Genomic DNA, 12,428 nt, shown 5'->3' on the forward strand with positions numbered 1-12,428 from the left:
CGAAACAGACATTGACGGTATTGATTTGTTTAATGAAATCAATACTTTCAAGTTGCATTTTCCAGAAAACCAGTCTAATGATCTACAAACCCTATTACAATAACTTTTTACTAATGATTTAATTTCAACATTTCCGAACACAGGAATAGCACTAACTTACATTGCCGGTTTCAGTTGCATTTGGTGAAAGGTCCTTTTCAAAGTTAAAAATTATAAAAACTATTTAAGATCAACAATGCACCAGCAAAGACTAAGTAATTTTTCTATAGTTACAATTGAACATGAAATCTTAGACAGCTTGGATACAAGAAAATTGATAGCAGATTTCTCAAACATAAAGGCAAGAAGAGTTCAATTTCTGTAGATAAATATTTATAATGATTTTACACTTAAGTAAACAAAAATAACTTAGTAATAATAAATAGTTTTTCTTTGTAAAGTATTTCTTTTCTTTTTTCACACCCTTATGAGACAATTCTGAAGAGCCTTTCTGGCAAGCTCAGCATAAGTAGTCGTAGTTAAACAGGGGGTGGCATAATCGGTATTGCACACGGGTGATCAAACAGCTAGCGGCGCCCCTGTCGTCAGGATACTGGCAAGTACCGGTAAAAGAGAAAGATAGGGCCAAGACAAGCTTCATTACTAGCGAGGGACTCTACAAGTTTTTGGTAATGCCATTCGGTTTGAAAAATGCACCTGCAACTTTTCAACACCTGATGAATAGAGTCCTGAATGGAATAAGGTCACGATATTGCGAGGTATATTTAGATGACATAATTATCTACTCTTCTACCTTTTCAGACCACCTTCAATATTCCTTCGGTTATTCCTGTACCTCTTCTACCTTTTCAGACCACCTTCAACACCTTGAGGACGTTTTGCGAAGACTGTCAGAGGCAGGCCTGAAATCAAATTAACCAAAAGTCATTTTTGCCAACCCGATGTACATTATTTAGGGTTCCATGTAACTGAAAAAAGTTTGTCTACAGACCAAGGTAAGGTGGCCATCAGAAACTTCCCACAACCTAACAACACGAAGCAGCTAAGCACGTTTTTAGGTATGTGCAGTTGGTACAGCAGCTTTATTCCTCATTATGCAACTATAGCTGAACCACTGTACTGTCTACGACGATCAAATGGACTTGGAGTCCTGACTGTGAGAAATCTTTTCAATTATTAAAAGAGCACCTTATAACTGCTCCTGTTTTACAGCTACCTGAACCCAACGTCCCATTTGTACTCTACACCGATGCCAGCACAGTAGGACTAGGAGCCGTTCTCTGTCAAGACCGCCCCATAGCCTACGCAAGCCGAAAGCTGAGAGAAATTATACAACAACTGAATTGGAATGCCTCGCCATCGTTTGGGCTGTGGAAAAGTTCCGAGAATTCCTCGATGGGACGGACTTCACGGTGGTTACCGATCATGCCGCTCTGCGATGGCTACAGAGTTCGAAAAACCTTTCAGGTAGGCTAATGAGATGGGCATTATGCCTACAAGAATTTAACTTTTCTATTAGACACAGGAGTGGCAAAGATAACCAGCTTCCGAATGTTTTATCTCAATTACCACTCGAGACTGACAATGTAAAGGAAACTGATATTACTACCAAGTTACTAACCATCATAAGTATCACTAATCGAGATGAAATAATCCAGGCTCAGCAAAATGACGCAGACTGGAAAGAGTTATACAAATACTTGCAGGAGGGTGACCTACCCACCGACCCAAGACTGGCATCAGAATTAATCGGTAAGTCACGACACTATGAAATTATTGATAATTTATTATACTACCATCGTAGGAAGAACAACAGAGGATGTCCACGACCAGTAATTCCAGAGGCACTAAGGCCTGCAGTATTAAACGAATTACATGATCATCCGACAGCAGGTCACCTGGGCTCAAGAAAAATGATCAAGGCAAAGATGTTATTGGCCCGGTATGAATACAGAGATTAAACGATATGTAGCCAGCTGCCACACGACCAAATGGATACAACAAAAACCTGCAGAGTTCCTGCAAAGTACGAAAACTTCAGAACCAAGAGAAAGTAGGTATTGACATAGTAGGACCTTATCCTAGATCCAAAAGAGGTAATGCCTATATGCTCGTAATAGTCGATTACTTTAGCAAATGGGTGGAATTATTCCCACTAAAAGATATTACAGCACCTAATGTTGTGAATTGTTTTGTTAATGAATTTTGTTGCAGATACGGCATGCTGAAAAATCTAGTATCTGATAATGGATCCCAATTCATCTCAGAACTTATGAGTGAGGTATGTGAGAAACTAGCTGTAAATCACATATTAACTACACCTTATCACCCACAGTCAAACTTCACGGAGCGAGTGAATAGAAACCTAGGCAGAATGATCGTAGCATATGTGAAGAAAAATCATAGGGATTGGGACCTACACCTCCAGAAGTTAGCTCTTGCTGTACATACCAGTGTACAAGACTCCACAAAATTGCACCTCGGCAGAGAAATAACACTTCCTTGGGATTGCGTCATAAATCAGCCTAACCAACCTCAAAGTATAGAGGAAAAATATAATGAATTCCAAAAGATTTTAGAGCAAGCACAGAAAAACATAAGAAAGGCTCAACACCAACAAGAAAGAACTTATATGAGAGTGGCCGCCGTCTCAGATTATAAGGTGGGTACTCCAGTATTATTGAAAACTCATCCAATTTCTTGTTCTCCCAAACGTTTTAGTGCAAAGTTTGCCCCAAAATGGTCTGGACCTTATGAAATTTCCAAAGTGATATCGCCACTAGTCTACGAACTACAGGACCCAAACATGGACGACATCATATATCAAATCTTAAGAAATACAACTTGTTTCCACAAGCACCACCAACTCCTATACCGACGACTACCACATCACCAACTCCTCTTGATCAAACGTCGCCATCACCCTGACGACTTCAACCCCGAAAGAGAATAAACTACCGATAGCCTGCCAAACAGACGTCTAAAAAATGAATAAAGAAAAACATCACTGACAACATTTACAATTTTTTTTTGGTCAATCATCGGTGTTAAGGAATTGTAAATCTCCACCTCAATTTAATTATAGTACGACCGCAAACTGACCACCCTATACCAATATTACACCTATACCAATATTACAGAAACAGGACAGGCATCCTTTTAGATATATAATGATTTGCAAACCCTTTAAGAGAAATAAAAATTATTTCTTTTTTTTAAGAGGGGAGGGGTGTAAAGGAGTCAATGTCTGATTGTTATTTTATGTTTTGGGCATTATTTTTATTTAATTATTTTCTTTTCTGGGTTCTTTTTTTTTGTTAAGGACAAACTCTTAAGCACCTGTGACCATGAAAGAAAAAGCAAACTTAGTTGCATCAGTGCCTGATCCTGTAACGACAACTTATGTAAATTAAGACAGTGCGGAGCTGCACTCGAAGTAGAATAAAAGGCGGCACATCCACGACAGAGGTGATAAATTAGAGGAAATCTTATCTTTTGCTGTAAAATCCTTTTTTTTTAAGGTGGAGATAAAAGTTTTGTTGATTAGATATACATACAAGTTTCTTTGATTATTGATTTTGTTACTACTTTTCAATTATTCAATTAACCCATTATTGTCTGTTTTTTGTCAATAGAATTAAACTTTATTGTCTGTGGTTGTGGAAATTATTGTTTGTTTTGGAAAGTCCAGGCCTGGTACTTGTAACCGCTTTTGGTTTTCGTAAACAGTGCGTTACATGTTCTTTTTATTTTTCAGTTTCAAATAGAAGCAATCTACTTTGAGTTTTCCATTCCTATGAGGCCAGCCATCTCACTACTTTTTGTCTTCTAAACATTTAAAATTGTTAGAATTCTCTTCTTTTATTATCACTTTTCATATTTCAGACAATTTTTCCACATTATTCATGTTCACTATTCCATGATCTAAGCCTGCTGCTTAAATATATATCTGTTCTATTATTCTTTCATTGGCTGTTTCATCTTCCTTGTTCAGTATCCTAGGCCATAGGTGGGCAACTCTTGGCATGTCAATGACTTTTTTTATGTTATATAATCAGAACCATAGCTACAAAGGTTGTGAGATGGTTAAGCTTCAGAGTCTCCCTGTACCTATGACTGTGGTCAGCAGGGCTCATATGTATTATATATATGCTTTCACTTTTACCTGTAACCTTAGGTTACTATTTTATATGTGGACTATATCTAACAGGCCTAGTGCTAGCTGGTAAAGAGAAAAATATGAGTCACAATTTTTTTAGTTTGTCCTTGTTTATAAATCCAGCCCCCCAGTGATTTATTTCCTGCTCTATGGGATTAGCAGGACTATACAGTAGGTGTTTGGAGTTCCCACTTGAATTTTTTCAGCAATTTCTATGTGCTGTGGGCAGCTTCTTAAGTAGATTATTTGTATATTTAAATTGTTTTATTTTGTCAAATTGATTTTATTTTACTAATGAGTATTTTAAATGAAAAATTAGTACAAGCAGGATATTGTTTCATGGTGATCAAAACCTTATAACTTTACTGTCATGTCATATAAGAATTCAATTTGCATATTTCCATCATGGAGGCAGCCATCATTGTTGCAACAAGAAAAGCAACTAAAATAAGCACTGCTAATTTAACCAATGAGATTGTTGCATGCAGTAACTTAGTTTAACAACAACCCAAAAGATTTAAAATGAAAAATTAATATTTTAAGAGAGAATTTTGTAAGAGTGAAGATTTCTCTGAAGATTGTAAAGGGGATAAAAAGCAAAATGGAAGATATCTGTAAAAATGAGGGAAAATGGTAACAAGGAAACAAAGATCAAAAAGAGAAGAAAGAAGAGTAATATTAAAAGTGAATATTATGCAGTCATATAAGATTATGAAGATGTGTTTTAAAGGAGAAACAGATAGTCTATTTATCATGTTAAGATGAATAGTATTTGTTTTTAAGAAATGAGAAAATTAAGATTCCAGACCTCAGACAGTTGGAGTGTATGTAGTAAAGATAGAAAATAGTAAAGACAAAAACAGGTATTACATAAGATAAATGATTAGGACCTTACAAACTCAAATGGAAGAATATTGGAATGATTTTAGGAACAATGCTAGCAAGGGAGGCAAATGATTCTAATGCAAAAGTGAATTGGAAACAGCTTAGGATACTTATAAGAATAATAGGATAGATATATATTTAGGCAGCAGTCTTAGATCATATAGTAGTAAACAGGAATAATGTGGAAAATTGTCTGAAATATGAAAAGTGATAATAAAAGAAGAGAATTCTAAAAATGTTAAATGTTTAGAAACTAGACAAAGTAGTGAGATGACTGGCTTCATACGAAAAATATATTAACCTATCCCGTGTTGAAATTTTTCTCTGTTGCGTGTCGCTTCGCGTTGAATTTTTGTCGATGTTAAGCCTAATGTAAACTTTTTAAAATAATAATCGTGGCTATTGTATCGTTAAAAATTATTTTGTTTGTAAGAAAAAGAAATAAATATATTGAAAAATAAAAAAACCAAAAAAAAAAAAATATATATTTTAGAAGTTGATCTAGTATCAAGAACATTTGATTCAGCATCACACAGTCCTCAGAAAAACAGCACACACCAACAAAAAAAAAAAAAATACTGGAGTAGCCAAAGATTGTAGTGCCACAGCACTAGCAAAAATTTAAATGTGCTGACTGGAATTCTTTCGGCTAAATGACGCTCTACTGTAAATAAAATTTGCAATTGATTTAAGTAGAGAACAATCTTGAAAATCTGGCTTTCCTCGGAAAATTATATACACTATATATAAATCTGTTCCAAAATTTTTGGCACATACAAAGATAAAGTAACACTACTGTAGAAACAGCTATATCAGTTATTTATATGAATTTGTTTTTCATTAAAAAATATCAACAGTAGAATCCAGTTGGATGATAAAATTTTTCTCCAATAACCTGCAGTTGGCTGTCATTGCGAAAACAAAACAAAAGGAAAATGAATTTACTATGATGATAAATTAAGTTTTTGAAAATCAAATAAAAAACTGCAAAAGAAAGGCAATGCACTTTCTCATGCTTTAAGTCACATTTATGAAGGGCCAAAGAAATAATATATCACTGAAGAATTAATGTTAAAAGTAATACATCTCAAACTGGATGAACAAAAATACACCTCTACAATATCTTGATCCAGTTCAACTCTAGCTGGACTGGATCAAGGTGTGTTGAATTAGTATTAAAGTAATGAATTACCAATGCCATAAGAGAGGTGCAGCTGCCATCTGTGCATCCCTTAAATTTGCCATTGACCTATAGTGTATTAATTATGTATTAACTAAATGTCTATCTATAAAAAGAAAAAAGGATTCAGACAGACAAGATCCAAACACACAGTTATTCAGTAATATGACAAGTGTTTCAACTGGCTAAATTATTGAAATGCATTTTAAAATAATTCTTCTCACAATAACTAAGCTGCTATCAGGACTTAGTCAATTAGAATATTAAATAATAAAACCAAATCATTTTCTTTTCCTCTAAAGATCTTGCTTTCTTCCTTTCTATGATTTTTTTTTTTTTTAAACTCTTTCTGCCCTGTGGGCACTAAGAGGGCCTCTTTTTGCAAGCCCATTATGGGTTTGGCCAGGCCCACAATGGAGCTGCTGGGTGGCGAGGGACGGGCCCAACATATTCGAACCATTCGGATTCGAACCCAGGTCCCCCAGAGCGGTAGGCTGCCACCTTGACTGCTCGGCCATCCGGCCGCTCCTTCCTATGATTGGTTAATATATTAAGGTTTATTCTCTGGATATTAGCTAGTTATCATCACTTTAGTTTTCCAAATAAATTGATTGATTTTTGTTCTTTGGTTGTTTTTTGATTTACTGGCACATAAACCAGATTTAATTAATGAATAAAAAATACAGTATTTATAAGAAATGTATGTGAGAATAAGGAAGAATTTCTACAAACAAGCAGCACAGTAAGTGAAATATTAGCTAATATCAGTTCAATAGAATGGAATAAAATCATTATCTACAATATTTTTAAAATATTTCTGTTATACTCCTAAATTATAATACAACAATGCAACTATAAAATTTATCATGAAGTAAGACAGTAGTAAGAAATCAGTATTTTATAAAAAATTTTTTTAGGAAATTTGCATTTTAAATTATCATTTTAATTAAACATCTGATTCAAAAATGATCAGCTTTTAAATTTTTATGTTACAAAATTCTTATTCTGTTTATATTCTTCAGGTGATTTGACATTTACATTGCATTCTAAAGTATTTACAAATACAGTATATCTTAAAGTATACAGCTTTGTGCAGTTTGTTTTCAATCTGATTTGGTGCGTGTATGTCAATACTATTATATTTGATTAGAGCCCTAAGTAACTTAAAACACAGGAAATCATTTATATAATACTTTTTGTAATTATTGATATATAAATATTGTTATAATGTGTTTCTAATTGATATTAAACATAAGATTTAATTTCTTTTATAGTGTCAAATTTTTTCTTAATTTAAAGCAAATGGATATCTTACCTACTGGCGTATTGAATCCATTTTCATAAATTGGAGGAAGAAGACGTTGAAATGGAGTCAATGATGCTCCCCACATAATATTATCAAAATTGTTGCAAGTACCATCGTATGTTCTGTATTTTTTATGAAAACACATATCGGAACAAGTTATTTTTGGTCGATGAACTAAACAACCAGACAAGTTTGCCAACAATTCTAACTGATGTGGTGATAAAATGTCGTAATATGAAAATTCTGAAAATTAAAATTACATATATAATTAATTTAAAAATAAAAATTTAATTTGTGTAATTGTTTTAAGATAAATAATTCAAAGATAAATAGAAAATTAACTTTAAAACAATTACTTAAACAGTAGCTATAAAAATACATCAGATGAAAAAAATCTTACATGATGAAGTAATAATTATATAGGTGATTTTATTAAAAATAATGCCTAATACAAAATATATAAAACTTTTCTTCTTTTAATCTTAGACTAGTGATTTAACACATCCTTTTCCTTAATCCATATTGATCAGAGTCCAAGACACTTAACTCTTTTTATACTTTTATTCAGCAATGCATTTTGGATTGACATAAAATTGTTTCAATCCCTCCACAGCTATAGAAGTTTTAAAAATATATAAATATTTCTTAAAATTATAAAACCTTTTGAAAGAGAACAATAAGAACAAACTTCATAATACTTCAATACCTTATAAAACATTAATAAAAGAATACTTTATTTGCTATCTCACATCCAGTGGCGTGGTGTGGCGTGGCGAAGGGGGTGCAAGGGGGTGTATCATGCACCGGGCGCCACTTGCAGAGGGGTGCCCAAATGGTCTCCAAGATAAACTATAGGTGTTTCTGGAGGGGGAGCCAATAAAGTGTCGTGCCCCAGGTGCCAGTTATGTTCACTATGCCACTGCTCACATCTGCAGCACTTTTTATAATTAAGCATGATGTCATATAATACATCAATGATTTCAATCCCTTTATTTAAATTAATAATATATTTACATTGAATTATTGCAATATATTCTCTGAATCTTCTCAACTATAAATCTTTTCTCTATATAAACTTTTTATACTATTTGTATCAATAATGCATTTACTTTCTTCACAATGTATTATTCACAGAGACTAATGACAATAATTAATTTGATGGCTATTTCAATGCTCTTTTAATTTTCCTTTTAATCGTCTTTTGATATTTCCTACATAATATACTTTATCTCTACAAGTACAATTTATCCTGTAAAATAGTATAAAAATTTCTGAAGTATTATGAGGTTTGTCCTTACTGTTTTCTTGCAAAAGGTTTTATAATTTTAAGAAATATTTATATAGTTTTTAAAACTTTTGCAGCCCAAGGAGAGATAAAAACAATTTTATGTCAATCCAAAATGCATTGTTGTTGAATAAAAGTATTATAAGAGTTGATTAAGTATCCTGGCTCTGATCAATATGAATTAAGGAAAAGGACATGTTAAATCATTAGTCCATGATTTTTACTTTTCTTTACAAAATATGTATATAATATATTTTAATAATCAAATGATAATCAATATAAGAATTAGTAATTGAATGAATATGTATGGAAAATTTCTAAATAATACTGAACACAGTGCCGTAACTAGCCATTCCTGTGCCCTGGGCAAGAATTTGCATTTAGGCCCCTTAATTAATTAGGTTTTGGAAATAATAAAACAAATACATGCATTTTGGGCTCCCTTTCCAAATGGAACGAAAGGAGCAAAAGGTGCACCTGCACAGGGTGCACCTTTTGCTCCTTCCTAGTTATGGCACTGACTGAACAGATTCATTTGTAGCAAAATTCAGAATATACAATTAATGCACATTTTACCTTATTCAAATCCTTACTAATGGAAATGTTTTCAACCTAGTTTAGGCCACCTTCAGCTTATATTTACAATTTTTCAAAACAATTTTCAAACATTTGTAAACATAAGCTGAAAATTTTTAACAAAACTGAAATTTTAGACAAAAAATGTATCTTCCTAAAAGCATTATATAGAGATAAAATTGTTTCTTTTTTTTTAATTAACTAGAACAGATACCATTTATCAATAATATATATTTATAATGTTATCAATTACAATTATTTTTCTTTCAGAGTTAATTAACTCAAAGTAATAAGTAAATAGTTATTAAAGTTTAAGTAATTACAGTAATTTATGAGCATACTTTGTCTCTAGAAACTTTTTGTAAATTAAAATCTCATAAATAAGGATGAGTTTTTCCATTATTTATTAGAGTCAAAATTTGAACCTCATTCCAACATAGTGCAGTCACCCTATTAAAAATGCACTATATTCTCCAAGTAACATTAAAATGCTACAAAACACCCTTTTACCTATAAACTAATGATTCTAAATTAAAGTGCTAATTGGGTTATTCACCAATATTAAAAATAAAGACAATATAACTTATCACACATTATTTAATGATAAGAAAACATAAATAAGTTATGACAGTAAGTAAGTAGGAAACAAGTAAAATAATTGTGTAAAATAAAATTGTTTTTAATTAAATGAAATATTTGGCTAATTTTAATCAAGTTGTTGTGTGTTACATAGAAATAAACAGTAAAGTTGGTAAAAATTAATTAAAAATTAGAATTCTGAATTTTACAATAAAAGTAAACAGATCAACAATTTTTCTACTTTGAATATATTTTATACTTGCAAAATGCAAATACAAATGAAAATTGACTTAGCATATAATCTTCAAGGCAAGAGTAATATACAACTAAGCAAGTTAAAATAAACTGTAGTTTGTAGATTAGCAATTTATTGTAGTAAATTGTTTCAAATTAATTTTTTATCTTTATAACTCACTTTTATCAAAACTATTTATATGAACATCACTTTTTTCTTTTTGAAATTTTAAATCGACTTACCTGATAAATTTAATTTTATTCCCATTTCAACTTTATTCCATACAATCTGTAAAGCCCTTTCATATATTTCAGCAGAACGAATCAAATTACGTGTATCTTCGTTAGGAAATCGAAATATATGTAATAATTCGGGAGGTCTTCGAGGGCTTGTACTATTAAATAACTGATTAATTGTATGATTTATAGCTTTCTCTACTTCTAACCGTGCTTCTTCTACAGATGATACCAAATAACGATCTCCGGGATAAATACCATAAGGTGCATCTGTAACAAATTACATAATTTAAGTTAATAGTAAATTTTTAAAATGTTTTTGAAGAAATTTAAACATCTGTAATAAATTTTATATAATCACACCTGTAATTTGTACACAGTTGGTAGAAACCCAACAATTATAATATATGACAAAAATAATTTAAAAAAAAATATTATTACAGACTCTCATTCAAATAAATCATAGTCTATCAAACATGCTTTTTATATGTACAGTCTTCTTAAAATGATGGAAATCAATAAATTCAATTTAACAGTTTAATGATAATTTTAAAATCAACTGTACTAACAACCTTACATATTTAGTTTCACAACATAACAACAAAACAAAAGATATAAAATCAACAGCAAGCACACTCAAATTTATAATCTAATATTACACAAAATAAAATAACAGAACAGGCTGTTCCATTTTAAACAGAACAATCAAATATCTAAAAAACTAAATGAGCAATTATTTATTGTATTATCATCACAATGCCAGGCTGCAATTTTTAATTTATTTAATTTAAAATATATGCTTTCCACCTCAAATTAGTAGTGGCTTGTCCCCATATATCATATCTTTCCTGTTAGATAGATGATTGGAATGACTATTGCTAACTCCTTTTGGGAGAAAATTTTTGAATTTAAATAACGTGACTTCCAGTTTGCATTGAAAGTTTGTATATAGTTAATCGGGGCTTCCTGCCCCTAATCTTTCCATATATGGTCTTGGCTTTCATCTCTCTAACTCCATTATCAAGATTAAGGAAGGAGACAGATGGAGGGACAGACTGTGATAGTGGGAATTTATAGATCTACAGTTTTTCCAAACTACAGCCAAGTGCTGACATAATTACAGAAGAGCAGCTTCTACTTATTGAAGTCATTTTTCCACACAGAAGCTATTCCAACACTTCATCAATTGTTTGACTAGAATGAAGAGCTTGACAGGAATTACTGTATTGAGAAAGACACAAAATTTAAAATACCAATGAAAACTATGTAATTAATAATAATTGTGCAATAGTAATATTGGCAATAATATACAGTCAAATCTTGGTTTTCAAACATAATTCATTCCTAAATGTTGTTCAAAAACTGATTTATTATTCTAAAACCAAAACAAATTTCCATTAAAAACAATATAAAATGGGTTAATCCATTCTCGACCCCCAAAATAAAGCTTGTTTTTACTTTTTTAGCCATATTTTATGCTAAAAATGCCTACAAATGCAATGTAAAATATTACATTCAAACAATTATTGTATACATTATATACAATAATATCTTGTATATAATGTAATGCTGTATTATATATAAAAAATTTTTGTTATTTAATTTGACTTAAGCACCTTTAGAGATAAATTTTTATATGCTATTTATATTACCTGAACGTCAATTAATGTGGTTTTTATTAATTTAAATTAAATTCAACTGCAATGAATACCAAAAAGGGTAGTAGTAGTATCTTTCCCACATTTGCACTGAAATTGAATTTAAATAGCAATGTCATCAATGATATATAATTGGCTTGCTGTATGGTATATTTCAATGTAAATCTGTCTCTGTAATCCAAACTTACATCACCCTTTGGTAGACGTATCTCACAGCAATTTCTGTGAGATACATCTACCAAAGGGTGCTTTTTTGGATTACAGAGATGGATTTACATTGAAATAGTCATCAATGATTTGTATCATGATGTCTAATGAAGTGGACAATA

The 12,428-nt window shown here is 31.4% G+C and overlaps 1 protein-coding gene across 1 annotated transcript in view; it reads right to left on the reverse strand.

Annotated features, from left to right (window-relative positions):
* LOC111638614 (peroxidasin-like) overlaps positions 1 to 12,428 on the reverse strand; it is a 95,887-nt gene that overhangs the window by 6,950 nt on the left and 76,509 nt on the right. Inside the window, exons 14-15 of the mRNA XM_023384356.1 lie at positions 10,448 to 10,711; positions 7,540 to 7,773 (exon numbers count right to left, since the gene is read on the reverse strand). Coding sequence (XP_023240124.1) covers positions 7,540 to 7,773; positions 10,448 to 10,711 — 498 coding nt within the window. The remainder of the gene's footprint in view (positions 1 to 7,539; positions 7,774 to 10,447; positions 10,712 to 12,428) is intronic.

This window comes from Centruroides sculpturatus, unplaced genomic scaffold, assembly GCF_000671375.1.
Source record: "Centruroides sculpturatus isolate CEXI.00-Female unplaced genomic scaffold, Cexi_2.0 scaffold1183, whole genome shotgun sequence".
Taxonomy (NCBI): Eukaryota; Metazoa; Arthropoda; class Arachnida; order Scorpiones; family Buthidae; genus Centruroides; species Centruroides sculpturatus.